The following is a 15162-nucleotide window of genomic DNA, read 5'->3' as shown; positions in this document are numbered from 1 at the left end:
GGGGACAATAATACATCCCTTCTCAACAAACAGATTTTGACAGCATTTTGGATAATGAGAACCCTACTCTCATTGATATATTTCACCGTAGATTTGATTGTTTTCCAAACTAATTTGTATGCAACACAGTTAGGGAAGACTTTCGTACCAACAACTGCTGATGATACGGACATTCCTCGGAATAAATCTGTTGATGGGAATAAAGCGGCAGTCCTCTTACAGAGACTATTGGTCCAGTTCACCTGAACTTCATGACCATTACATTGCATCACTGATGACAGTGAACCGTTTTGGATGGTTGTTAAGTAATTTGCATGTGAACGATAATTCCTTGCAGCCGAGGAAAGGTAGCCCTTCCTATGCTTCAAAGAGCTATCTCCCAAGTATAAGCTGATAGTTATGGGACTCATCTACTGTTTTGGTTTGACCATTGGATATATGGTATTCAAGGAAAGTGGATAATATGCCACTCGAGGACTTGCTCAGGCATCCCGATTTCAAATTCCATTAGTGTAGTCTATGACGTTCTATGGGGGAAAAACTCACCCATCATTTAGCAGTAAAATACAATTCCAAGGTGAAAGAAAAAAATGTGAAGATAACAAGGAAGCGAATGAAGAAGGGTGTCAGAAATGTTTCATATATTTTACATTCTATGGAAAGTGTGGAATCCAGTCGAGAAAAGATTTTCTAGAGAATTTTGATTAAACTGGTATGGAGTAAGCAGTCACTAGTACTAAATAAGCTTTTGTAAACCTGAATCTTTATCTGACATTTTGTAGGAGATAATTTATTCTGTTCTCGATAGATTTTTTTTGTGTGCCACTTACTGTGATCAATTCACATTGAGAGAGGGTGTTTCTCTTTTTGTGAACTTCAGATATAGTGAACCAAACATCACAGTCCACACACATTCTTTATCACTGGAATTGAGTCTGTATAGTTTTCATATATAGAATACCTATTTATGTGAGATTTTTCATATAGCATGTCAGTCATATTAAGTAGTTTTTAACTTACAAACATGACCTACTTTGTTTTGATAGCCTTTGTTATACTGGACCCCCCCCCCCTCCCCTTTCCCCCACTCATATTCTATAACTATTCATGAGTAGGAATGCAATTTCAGTATATATGAATATCATGCATCTTTCATTGCATATGAATAGCTGGAATTTTAATATATTGGTTTCTATTGCAAATTCTTGTTAGAAGATATACGTAGGTAATATATTCCTCCAGAGTATATGTTTTATGATATTTGAATTAATATTGATAATTTATGAAATCAGTGTAGAGGGAGGTACACTTATCTTGATAAGAACATGAAAGATATACTGTACTCATTACCTAAGATGGTCTCGCTTCCCCTTTAAGTTTCCTTTATTATCTCAACATTGCTACCTGTCTGCCGTTGATGAGTTTAGTGATCATACTTTTATGAAGAGTTTTTAAATAGAAATATAACTATTTGGAGGTCCCATTTTCAGTTTTTGGAATCCATAGCCAGATTAATTGTCACTATTTCAAATAATAAGTCAAAATTTTAGATTTAAGAAAATCGACTGTACATGCATGAGAGGGACATTGACTGTATTAAAAAAATGCTGTGAGAGGATATATGTAGGTAGCATATTCCTTTAGAGTGTGCATAGTTATGAATATATTTTATGATATTTGAATTAATATTAATAATTATTAATTCTTCTGGATCGAGCGGAGTGGCCGCACATGTTAATGTGCTACAGCTATGGAGTTAAGCTCTGCACTCAGTAGACGAGTAGTTTCGAACCCCACCGCCGGCTGTCCTGAGAATGGTTTTCTGTGGTTTCCGATTTTTCACTTCCAGGCAAATGCCAGGACAGTTTCTGCTCATGAGCCACAGCCGATTCCTTCCACCTCCTTACCCACTTTCATTCACCATCATTCCTTTTGCCTTCATTAGCTCTTCAACTGAGGTTGATGACAGAAAGGACATCCATCCTGTAAAAAAAACATACCATGTAATTTAATCTCGCCTCATTCATCAGTAAACGGGACTGAGGGGTAGACATATGTATATACATACAATTATTGATCATTCTGTATCCTCTTTTTAAAAGTGCTTTAGATTATGGTATGCATTATTTTATCTCTCTCTCTCTCTCTTTTAGTTCTGTGCATTTTTGGGAGCTGCAATTGTCCCATTTGCCTTTGTCATTGTATGGGAGCTGACTCATTCATTAACTGCTGCTACTCTGTCTGCATCTTTTATACTCTTTGGTAAGTCACCATACATAAGATTGTATGTTCACATTTGAAATGTTATTGTATTTGGTTGTAATAAAAGGTACTTTGTGTTACAGATGTTGGTGTACTCACATTGACACAATATATTTTACTGGATCCATTGCTTCTCTTTTTTGTTATGGGGTCAGTTCTTGGAATGGTTAAGTTCCACTCCTGTAAGGACAGGTAAGTTTTTGTTCTACAGTATCTCATGTTTGTGTTGATTGAATTACTTTTAGTCATGCTGTGTGTGATGTTAAAATATTATAATTCCATTGTTTCTCTCTGTGCTTAAATGGAATAGATCATCTGGATGATAAAATGTGCCACTCACCTTGTATGATATGTTAACAGTTATACAATACACCGAAGTGCCAGAATTTTGTACCGCAGGAGTTCTTTTACGTGTCAGTAAATCTACTGACATGAGGCTGACCTTCAAATACCACTGGAATGAGCCAAGATTGAACCTGCCAAGTTGGGGTCAGAAGGCCAGTGCCTCAAATGTCTGAGCCATTCAGCCTGGCTCTTGCCTTTCTCCCAATGTTTCACCATCAACATTCTGCACATAAGATTAATTGACATCTGAAGTCAGTCTGACTTCTTTCAACTGTGGTTCTTTGATGATTAGCAGCCTCTGCTCTTTGATCTTCTTGAGAACTTTCAGCTCATATGACAAGAGAGTAATCCTTCTATAGTTGGTGGATTTCTGCCAATTCCCTTTCTTGAGAAGAGGAATGATAACACCCTCGTTCCCATGTACAGGTATCCCCTTGTCCTTGCATGTCTGTAGCCATTACAGACTCTACAGCTTTGCTGCTTTGATAATATCTGGATTCATGTCATCTACTTGTGGTGATATTCCTTTAAGCATATTCTTTAACCTTTCTCTCTGGTGGGCCGACCACGAGGTGTAGAGGTAGCGTGCCTGCCTCTTACCTGGAGGCCCCGGGTTTGATTCCCGGCCAGGTCAGGGATTTTTACTAAGGCCACGGCCGCTTCCTTCCCACTCCTAGCCCTTTCCTGTCCCATCGTCGCCATAAGACCTATCTGTGTGGTGCGACGTAAAGCAACTAGCAAAAAAAAAGGAATTTTTACCTGGACCTGAGGGCTGGTTCGAGGTCCACTCAGCCTACGTGATTAGAATTGAGGAGCTATCTGACGGTGAGATGGCTGCCCCGGTCTAGAAAGCCAAGAATAACAGCCGAGAGGATTCGTCGTTCTGACCACACAACACCTCGCAAACTGCAGGCCTTCGGGCTGAGCAGCGGTCGCTTGGTAGGCCAAGGCCCTTCAAGGGCTGTAGTGCCATGGGTTTATTTTTGCACTCTGGTGGACTGCTGTTGGTGTCGTAAGGTGTTTGTTTTTTATCTTTTAGAATTTGTTCTACGTCACACCAACACAAATAAGTCTTATGGCGTCAGTGGGATAGGGAAGGCCCAGGAGTGGAATGGAAGCGACCGTGGCCTTAATTAAGGTACAACCTGGTGTGAAAATGGGAAACTACGGAAATCCATCTTCAGGGCTGCCAACAGTGGGGTTCGAACTCAGTATCTCCCGGATACAAACTCATAGCTGCGCGCCCCTAACCGCACAGCCGGCTCATCCGGTAAATTCAGCTTTTCTGTGCTTCGCTATGGTAGACTGCAGGAGAAGTTCAACCTTCATGATATCTAGCAGTTGTCGTGTGTGTCTGTAGTGACTAGGAGAGTCACCAGATATCAGGGGCAATCAGTTAGAAGGTGAGGATTTGAGTGCTGCATAAGTACTGTTCACTGCCAGCATATTAGCACTTCTATAGGTAGCTTCAACACTTGTGGTACTGTATTGCATAATGCATAATGCACCAAGATTACTTGATTCAAGAACTGAAAAGATCTAAAGAAAAGCAGCTCGATTTGTTCTGGGTGATTTCCAACTTGGGAGAAAGGAGACGAGCTGCTCGGCTAAGCGATATGTTCAGAGCTGTCAGTGGAGTGATGGCGTGGAATGACATTAGTAGACAAGTTAGTTTGAGTGGTGTCTTTAAAAGTAGGAAAGATCACAATATGAAGATAAAGCTGGAAATCAAGAAGACAAATTGGGGCAAATATTTGTTTATAGGATGAGGAGTTAACTTACTAATAAATTTCCAATTTCTTTGAAATCATTTAAGAAAAGGCTAGGAAAACAACAGATAGGGAATCTGCCACCTGGGCGACTGCCCTAAATGCAGATCAGCAGTGACTGTGACTGTGACTAAAATCCAACTTAACAAAGAATTTGAATTAAGCATTATCACTCACCGTACATTTTTTAAATGATATTTGTTCATGGCATCGACCTCTATAGATCTTTTGCCACTACTTTCACCATATGATATGAACCTGCATGTAAGTGTAATTGCAGAAGTGTAGAGTGTTGAATGTGAGGAAAGGAACTTTAAGGTTGACACAAACACCCAGTCCCCAGGCCAGGGATATTAATCATTTAAAATTAAAAGCCCCTGACCCGGCCAGGAATCGAACCTGGGGCCACCAGGTGACAGGCCGGTGCGTTGCCCCCTACACCGCGGGGAACACACGCTACTTAATCATATCTTGAATTCAAAATGATCCCTACTTTTTCAGTGGTTCCTCAAGTTGCAGTGACAGTACAGTATGGTGAAACAATAAGAGACCATAAAACTTTATATGACATTTTATCATAAAATTCAGAAACAAATAAAAAAAAAAAAAACAGAAATACAAGGACGACTAAAGGTGATGCAAACAGATGGTCAACAGAATGTTGTAGGTACAGAATAACACTGCCAGGAAAGTGAACTGGTGACACTTGCATTCTTGAACAAAACAGTCAGACTCAGACAGTCAATACCGTTTAATTAAACATAAAATTCTTTATACCCGCTAGTAGAAAATATTACACTTACATATTACACTTTGACACAGGAAATTTTAGTCTACCATTAAAGTACAAAAATTAATGAAATACAAAATTCTTAAAACGAACTCTTTAACTATGGGAGAGTGCACAGATACTTGGATTCATGGTCCTTCCCTCAGAACCAGATTGCCATCTGGCTTAAAGTATTATCATTAAAGGGGTATTTTACATCACAAAAACTCAACGGTTAAAGAAAAGTACGGTCGATAATTTAGCAAAAGGTCTTAATTTAAAAGAACATCAAGGGGATTCTAAAAACATCACCATAACCTATCATTGCATGGGTGTGTGCCATGAGGCAGCACCATCTATGATTGAATCTACTGTGGAATTTAAGATTCCATTATACAGTGGGCCATTCTACCAGGTAAACAAAGATTAAAGTAGAAAGTCAAATTTAAATTTAAAGTTTACATTATAGATAGCAAAACCATAAGCTTTGAATTTAACATTCCATTATACAGCGGGCTAGTCTCTGTACAGGAGACAGGCAAACAAACAAAATACAATGACATGATTTTTACATTACAAGTTACTGTATATGGTAAGGTTGCCTGCTGAAAAGCACTATTTTGACTAAATTAAATCATCGAAGATGCGAGAGTGCCCCATAAAATTCCTGTGAGAGATTCAAGTTAATTTAAGACGTGTGTATTAAAGAAAATACGACTTAGATTATCCCGTTGTCCCGCAACATTAGCGAGCACTCCCTGGTGGAGCAGTAGCTTGCATGGTAACACATCCGCCCTGACTGAGAATCAAGATGAGAATTAGGGACGCTAACTTTCGCATCTAAGATGTAAACCCCCTCAGTTTGCACGCGTCACCCTCCCAGAACATCAGAACCAATTGACCAATCACATGCAGAGCAGACCTCGCATCTTCTTATACGAGGGTGGAAAATTCCCATACTCTCTGACAATTGCTAGAACACCAGAAACAAGGGTTTTTTCTTGAGCCCCAAGTTGGCAGGTTTGATCCTGGCTCAGTCCGGTGGTATTTGAAGGTGCTCAAATACGTCAGCCCCATGTCAGCGGATTTACTGGCATGTAAAAGAACTCAGGCGGGACAAAATTCCAGCGTCTCGGCATCCACGAAAACCATATAAGTAGTTAGTGGGACGTAAAACCAATAACATTATCTTTCTGGCACCAATGAGTTGTGAGAAATGATGCATTTGGCCTCCTTATAGAGTGCTCAAACATTTCTTTTCATCGTATTATTATGCAGCTCTTGAAACAAAGACCCCCTTTCTGCACACAAAACCCCACTTTATGAATTGGTACAATTATTAATCTTTCACATCTTTATAAAAATGCTAGTTATTTTGCTTTGTTTCTTTGAATTTATTTTTGTTGATGAGTGCAGACTCGTCAAGAGACTCGTCAAGTTTATTTATTGATTGGAAAAGATAATCTCTTCCATTTTGTTATCCCTTGGTAGCAAAGCCTAGCCATTGTCATGTAATCCATCTGCAATTAATTATCCCAGTTATCTAAAATCAAAGTTCGCTACCTAGAAGTCTTTTCAAGGAACATACCCTTAGGTGGCCACGTGTTCAAACATTTTCTTAGCTTTTCAACAACTACAGTTCCATTTGACACTACATTTCTCTTCCAACCAGGAAGCATTCCATCATCCTTAAACGTTATTCTTGTGAAAATATGATATTTCTAATATGGTACTTTTACTTCGAATTAAAAACCTTCTTTCCCATTCTTAACCCTTTCCTATCCAATCGTCACCATAAGACCTATCTGTACCGGGCGAGTTGGCCGTGCGCGTAGAGGCGCGCGACTGTGAGCTTGCATCCAGGAGATAGTAGGTTCGAATCCCACTATCGGCAGCCCTGAAGATGGTTTTCCGTGGTTTCCCATTTTCACACCAGGCAAATGCTGGGGCTGTACCTTAATTAAGGCCACGGCCGCTTCCTTCCAACTCCTAGGCCTTTCCTATCCCATCGTCGCCATAAGACCTATCTGTGTCGGTGCGACGTAAAGCAAATTGTAAAAGGAAAAGAAGGGGGTACCTTGTTACCACATAAGGCAGTTTTCTATTGTAAAATATTATTTAGCATTGGAAATTCCTTTTTTCCAAAATTATTTTCTGTTTTTACAGGTTTGTGGTATGTAGGCAGGTTTTACTGTAGGTATTTAATTAGTAGAATTGACAGTTTTTCTTCATTCATTCATGTTTCAGGGCATTTTCACTTCAGTGGTGGTTTTGGCTGGCTTTGACAGGTGTAATGCTGGCTTGTGCTGTCAGTGTTAAATTTGTTGGTTTGTTTGTGGTGTTACTGGTGGGCATACACACTTCAGCTGAATTGTGGGACATCCTTGGAGATCTTACAAGGCCTGTTGTAAGTACAATTTGCAAATACATTGCAACTTGGTTGTAGCATCCTCCAACTGATCATGCAGTGACTTGCTTGCATTATATGTACCTCATGCAAGAAGAAACTACTACTACTACTACTACTACTACTACTACTACTACTACTACTACTACTACTACTACTACTACTACTACTACTACTACTACTACTACTACTACTACTACTACTACTACTACTACTACTACTACTACTACTACTACTACTACTACTACTACTACTACTACTACTACTACTACTACTACTACTACTACTACTACTACTACTACTACTACTACTACTACTACTACTACTACTACTACTACTACTACTACTACTACTACTACTACTACTACTACTACTACTACTACTACTACTACTACTACTACTACTACTACTACTACTACTACTACTACTACTACTACTACTACTACTACTACTACTACTACTACTACTACTACTACTACTACTACTACTACTACTACTACTACTACTACTACTACTACTACTACTACTACTACTACTACTACTACTACTACTACTACTACTACTACTACTACTACTACTACTACTACTACTACTACTACTACTACTACTACTACTACTACTACTACTACTACTACTTATTGTGAGTTCCAAGGCTCTTACTAAATAGGGACTGTTTTTAATTTGTTGTATGTACAGAATATATTGTGTGCTTACATTTCTGATCAGTCCATATTTGCATTTATTTTATTTCTTATATGATAAATAATGGTCTTGCATGTGTTTTTTGTCCTGGAAATTCTTTATTATTTAATTAGTTAGAATACCATTTCACAAATTACATTGAAGTTAACTTTTTTATGCTCCATGATAGTAGTGTACAGTTTATAGGACCAGCTGGTTATAAGGACCTATATACTGGATCTAAATAAGGCCCGTAATCTAGAATTGACTGTTTTATTTGCCATATATACACAAATAATCCTTACCATCAAATAATCCCCACACCCTAAATAGGAAGGGAAATTTTGAAAAGAAGAAAAAAAAAATTGTACTTGTATAGCTTTGGTAAATATTTATATTAAAAACCATATAGACTAAAGTTCAATAACTTATAAAATTGTGAAGCAACTCGTTGCATTGTAGCCTTCATTAGTATAGTCCATGGGCATTTGAAAATATATATTATAAATTTGCAAGTATAAATACAAATATCTCTGGTGCAAATTGATAACAGATCTCTGGAAATTCACAATCTTTTCTTCACAGTTTGCTGGGAGATGTTGTGCAGTGCTAGTTTTCCCATGAAAATGAAGTTATTACATTCAAAAATACATGTGAGCCATCCACGGCTGGCCTTACAACTTGTAATTTTTAACTCTCTTGCTATTTCTCTAGCTTTCAACAGCCACATTTAACTTGTGAACATGCTTTCAAACTGTCCGTTTTCAGTCACATATTTTCATATCCTGTTTTTGATTTCTGAAAACTTTGCCTTTTGTCCCCAGAATACCCGGTGGGTACTGTGTCTGTTCACGATGAGCTTTATGTTCCCTCCAGTCAGGTGCCCCAACTTTCGTCCACATCATACTTTCTTTCCAGCGAGCGATTAACAATTTTCTCTCACTCGTCAATAATGCGGAGCTTTTCTGTATCCATGACCTATAAAGATAACTAACACCACGCAAATGACACGATGTATATGCCAAACATTTCTCGCTTGTGGCAGGAAAAGAGTTGCCAACACAGTGGGCGCAAAAATACCAACTTCCGGATTTCTGAGTGGCAGAAAGACTGTACCAGCCTTGGCACAAGTAATACCCACACCCCAAATTTTTGCCTCCATGTTTTGGGCAAAAAAAATGTGAGCATTATTCACATGTAATGTAATGTAATGTAATGTATGTATGTATGTATGTATGTATGTATGTATGTATGTATGTATGTATGTATGTATGTATGTATGTATGTATGTATGTATGTATGTATGTATGTATGTATGTATGTATGTATGTATGTATGTATGTATGTATGTATGTATGTATGTATGTATGTATGTATGTATGTATGTATGTATGTATGTATGTATGTATGTATGTATGTATGTATGTATGTATGTATGTATGTATGTATGTATGTATGTATGTATGTATGTATGTATGTATGTATGTATGTATGTATGTATGTATGTATGTATGTATGTATGTATGTATGTATGTATGTATGTATGTATGTATGTATGTATGTATGTATGTATGTATGTATGTATGTATGTATGTATGTATGTATGTATGTATGTATGTATGTATGTATGTATGTATGTATGTATGTATGTATGTATGTATGTATGTATGTATGTATGTATGTATGTATGTATGTATACTTCATTGTCTATTAGCTATTAAACATCTTGTATTTGAAGTAAATATGTATGAGTTATTTTGTAATGCTTATTATGGTTATTATTTTCAGAGCTACTCTATCAAACATTTCATTGCTCGAGCGGTGTGCCTTATTCTTCTCCCAGCTCTTCTTTACAGTATATTCTTCTACATTCATCTTCATGTACTGAACAAAAGGTGAGATGGGTATTTCTTCTTGAAATGTTTGCTTTAAGGGTAGGAGTTTAAAATGTTTACGAATTTGACTATAGATCTAGGATATTTCAAGTAATGAGAAAGAAGCTCTTGACCATTCTACATTCAGAATTAGCTAAAATATAGTGTGTGTGTCCAACTCTTGTCCTGTTTTTCTATGGGGTAAAAGCAGATATAGCAGATATTTTAGATTCAGAAGGTCAAATGGACTGTATCGCTATTGATCTCTCCAAGGTTTTTGATAAGGTACAGTAGATCATGGGAGATTACCGACTAAAATGAGGGCTATTGGACTAGACAAAAGAGTGGTTGAATGGGTGGCTAAATTTCTAGAAAATAGAACTTGGAGAATTAGACTAGGTGAAGTGTTATCTGATCCTGTAATGATTAAGAAGGGAGATCCTGCAGGGCAGTATTATTGGACCTTTATGTTTTCTTATATATAAATGATATGAGTAAAGAACTGCAATCACTGATAAGGCTATTTGCGAATGATGTTATACTGTATAGAGCAGTAAATGTATTGCAGGATTGTCAGCGACTTCAGGGGTCCTAGACAATGTTGTGAGATTTACAGTGGATGATGGTATGAGGTAAATGGGATGATAAGTCAAGTTGTAAGTTTCACCAAGAGAAAATGTCCTGTCAGTTTTTATTACTGTGTTGATGGGGTGATAGTACATCATGGGGAACACTGTAAGTACCTAGGTATTAATATAAGGAATGATCTTCATTGGGATAATCATATTAACGAGGTTGTTGAGAAAGGTTACAGATATCTTCACATGGTTATGAGAGTATTTAGGGGTTGTAGTAAGGATGTAAAGGAGAGGACGTATAAGTCTCTGGTAAGACCACAATTAGAGTATGGTTCCAGTGTATGGGACCATGCACCAGGACTACTTGATACAAGAACTGGAGAAGATCCGAAGGAAAGCAGCGCAGTTTGTTCTGGATGATTTCTGTCAAAGAAGTAGTGTTATGAAAATGTTGCTAACTTTGGGCTGGGGAGGCTTGGGAGTAAGAAGACAAGATGATCAACTATGTGGCATGCCACTTAAAAATTGTATGACAGATACCCTGAGGTTCCACCTATTCAATACAACTTATAATTTTATCTGCAGTTTCCCAGACAGGAAAACCGCACTCAGAGGGTCGCCCCAATTCATGCATTCGAAAACAATTGAAAATGAAGAACACTTTTAACTGTAGGCACGTGGAATTTCAGAATGCTACTTGACCTAAAGGACAATAATATGCCCGAAAGGAGGACAGCTCTTATTACCCATGAGCTAGCAAGACTAAACATTGACATCGCTTCTCTGAGCAAAACAAGACTATCAGGTGAAGGACAAATCAGTGAAGCAAGTAGCAGATACACCATCTTTTAGAAAGGAAGGGAGGAAGGAGAAAATCATATTCATGGTGTTGGTTTTGCGGTCAAGACAAAGTTAGTGTATGAACATCAACTCACACCAGTTGCAGTAAATGAAAGGCTTATGACCCTGCGCGTGCCTCTTTCTAAGGATAGTGCCATTACATTTATTTCCGCCTATGCTCCTACTCTAAAAGATGAAGAAGATACAAGAAATCAGTTCTACCAATATCTGAACACAGTTCTCACCAAGATACGTGCAACAGATAAGATCGTATTGCTTGGTGACTTCAACGCTAGAGTGGGAAATGATAACCAGCTATGGGAAGATGTCATGGAAAATCAAGGTGTTGGGAATTGCAGTTCACGTGGTCTATTACTACTTGGCCTGTGTGCTGAACATCAACGGTTTATCACAAATACACAATTCCGACTTCCCAGCTGCTTCAAAACTACATGGATGCGCCCTCAATCCTAGCACTGGCTCTTCATTGACTATGTCATTACCAGGCAACGCGACATAAGAGATATTCTGATTACAAAGACTGCTAGAAACATTGATGACTGTTGGATAGACCATAAACTTCTTCTTAGTCGACTCAGGATTACTGTCTATCAGAAACCATGTGTCCATCTCATGCATCCTTCCAGAAGAAAATTCAACACTGTTAAACTTCAGAATGAGGCTGTTGCCTCTGAATACTAGAATTCAATTTTAAACCACTTGTCACACAACCCAATCAACAATAATGACGTTGATTGTGAATGGATCACACCAAAAATAATCATCAAGCAATCAGCAGAATGTGCTATTGGCTTTGAGAAAAGGAAAAGACAAGACTGGTTTGATGATAATAATGAAGCCATAATCAACATTATCAATGCCAGGTGGGATGCCTTTTTATCCTCCGTACAAGATCCATGTTCTCAGTTGAAGAGATCACGTTTTCAAGAGCTGAAGCAGAAAAGTCAGACCAAAATTAGGGAAATAAAGAACAACTGGTGGAAACAAAAAGCCAAAGAACTACAAAACTTGTCAGATGCCAGGGACCTGCAAAATTTCTATGCTGGACTAAAACAGATTTATGGACCTGTCCAAGCTTCATTGGGAAATTTGAAAGCTGCCGCCAACACCACCATTCTTACAGACAATCAAGACATTCTGAGATGCTGGAAAGAGCACTTCAATTTACTTCTAATCTGCAATTAAACTGCTGCTGAAAATTTTCTTCAGCGTGTCCCACAACATCCTATGTAACCTTGGATGTCAATGCCACCAACCTTTCATGAATATAACAAAGCTCTTCTCAGCCTCAAACCTAAAAAGGCTCCTGGACCAGACAATATTCCTCTATTCTTAAAGGAGGCCTACCTCTCAAAACGAGGCTCTTCTCTCTGATCCTAAGGATATGGGGAACCAAATATGTACCTGCCAACATGAAGAACTCTATCATAGTCACCATCTTCAAAAAGGGCGATCAAACCATTTGTGGTAACTACCATGGCATATTCCTGCTCTCTATAGAAGGTAAAATATTCACCAGGATCCTGTTGAGTCGGCTTCAAACTCTATCTGAAAAGTTCTTCCCCGAATTGCAGTGTGGGTTTTGCACATCCAGGAGTACCACTGACATAATCTTCTGCGCAAGACAGTTGCAGGAAATATGCAGAGAACGACAGAAACCCTTGTTCTTGGTGTTTTTATGACCTGGAAAAGGCCTTTGATACTGTGCCTAGAGATGTTATGTGGATGGTGTTAAAAAAGTTAACTATATTATAATAAAGTATATATATGGTAAACTTTTTTTTAAGGTATTGATAAATGAGAGAAATTTTTCTCTACAGGATGAAGAAAAATTACAAAAAAATATTGTAATTTTAAATGTATAATAGTAATATTATCAATGGCTTGTCTTGTCGCATTTTAATCTTAATGATTTTTTTTTACAGCTGATGGATGATGTCTCAAATATGAGATGAAACATGTCCTGTGTTTTTAATATACAGAAAATAATCTATAATCTATAAGATTATAAGTTGTATTGAAGAGGTGGAACCTCAGGGTATCTGTTATACAATTTTCAAGTAATACTCTGTCAATATGGACCCAAAATGAAGTTTATAGTATGCAATATCTGGTATGTTTCGATCTGTCAGTGGAGAGGTGGCATGGAATGACATTAGTAGATGAATATGCTTGAGCAGAGCTTTCAAAAGTAGGGAAGATCAGAATATGAATATATAGTTGGAATTCAAGAGGACAAATTGGGGCAAATATTCATTAATAGGATGAGGAATAAGGGATTAGAATAAATTATGAAGGTAAATGTTATGTTATGTTATGTTTATGTTATGTTATGTTATGTTATGTTATGTTATGTTATGTTATGTTATGTTATGTTATGTTATGTTATGTTATGTTATGTTATGTTATGTTTCGTTTTGTTTTGTTTGTTTGTTTGTTTGTGTTTGTTTGTTTGTTTGTTTGTTTGTTTGTTTGTTTGTTTGTTTAAGAAAATAGTGTTTGTAAACTTTACAGATTAAACATAGGAAATAAACCCTATAACTTCAGTTGAGCTGGGCATTCTACTTTCAATAAAGCTAATGCTTTGTCTGAATGACCAAATAATTTGGTTAACAGACAAGAATGCAACACAACTTATGTCACTTCCAACACAGTGAAGTTGTTGAAATTACTGAAAGTGCCAGCTGGTGAGAAGAGATGGGGAGACAGATTGATTACATACATATGTGTCATCGATTTGATGAAATGTTATCTTTCTAAGGTTAATGAGAATCATATTACATAACTATTGCATGAACTCACATGGTAGATTCTATGGAAATGGCTCTTTTATTTATTTTATTCTGTGTTCTTGTTTCTTTTTTCATTAAAGCTAATAATATTGAATTGCTGTCTGTGCTCTGTAAAACCAAAACATCAGAGTTATCTTTTACATTACAAAAATGTCAAATGTTTGTGTACCTCATTTAGGAATGTGAAGAAAGAGATACTTTCTACAACACGGTTAACTTTTCTTCTCAGATAGCATTGTCAGTCTCATGAAACAGCCAGGCTAAGTGACTCAGTGGGCAGAAAACTGACTTGGGCCCACGTTAGCAGGTATGGTCCTAGCTTAGTCTGGTAGTATTCAAAGGTGCTCAGGTATACTGTTGCAGTCGCAAATTCTTCATATTTTTACCTGTTAATGGGGTGGAAGGTGTGAATATTAGAAAAGGAAAGAAAGAAATATCATGCTGTAAGATACAGTCTTTTGATATAGTGTGTCTGACCTCTAAATGATGGTAGCACAAACATGCCAACGCAGCTATAGTGTGTAAGGGTGAAGGGGAGTTACAGTGTTTAAATGCAGCATAGTCAGCAAGTCTAGGTACAGTAAGTGTCTTCTGACAGACATTAACATAGCAGTGAATGTTTATAAGTCTTTTGACAAGAACTGCTTAGATACCTCATTCTCAGTTGTGAATTTCTGCAGGTTGCACTCTAATTGAAAATAATTTACTAGTCCAATTCCAACCCCTAAGTGTTGAGTACTCCATAGAGTTTAAGGACGCAATAATATGTGTCTTACAAGAGGGGAGATCTCAGGCGGAGGTTGCTCGTATGTTTAACATATCAA

At 37.5% G+C, this 15162-nt stretch overlaps 1 protein-coding gene across 3 annotated transcripts in view; it reads left to right on the top strand.

The window, feature by feature from the left end:
• Nucleotides 1-15162, top strand: part of tw (Protein O-mannosyl-transferase 2) — a 213547-nt gene that overhangs the window by 76622 nt on the left and 121763 nt on the right. For all 3 annotated transcript variants that reach the window (XM_067139237.2, XM_067139238.2, XM_068225826.1), the window contains 4 exons: nucleotides 2154-2262; nucleotides 2346-2454; nucleotides 7393-7552; nucleotides 10022-10128. In XM_067139237.2, the coding sequence (XP_066995338.2) occupies nucleotides 2154-2262; nucleotides 2346-2454; nucleotides 7393-7552; nucleotides 10022-10128 (485 nt within the window). The remainder of the gene's footprint in view (nucleotides 1-2153; nucleotides 2263-2345; nucleotides 2455-7392; nucleotides 7553-10021; nucleotides 10129-15162) is intronic.

This window comes from Anabrus simplex, chromosome 2, assembly GCF_040414725.1.
Source record: "Anabrus simplex isolate iqAnaSimp1 chromosome 2, ASM4041472v1, whole genome shotgun sequence".
NCBI classification, from domain to species: Eukaryota; Metazoa; Arthropoda; class Insecta; order Orthoptera; family Tettigoniidae; genus Anabrus; species Anabrus simplex.
This window is presented reverse-complemented; position numbering and strand designations above follow the sequence as displayed.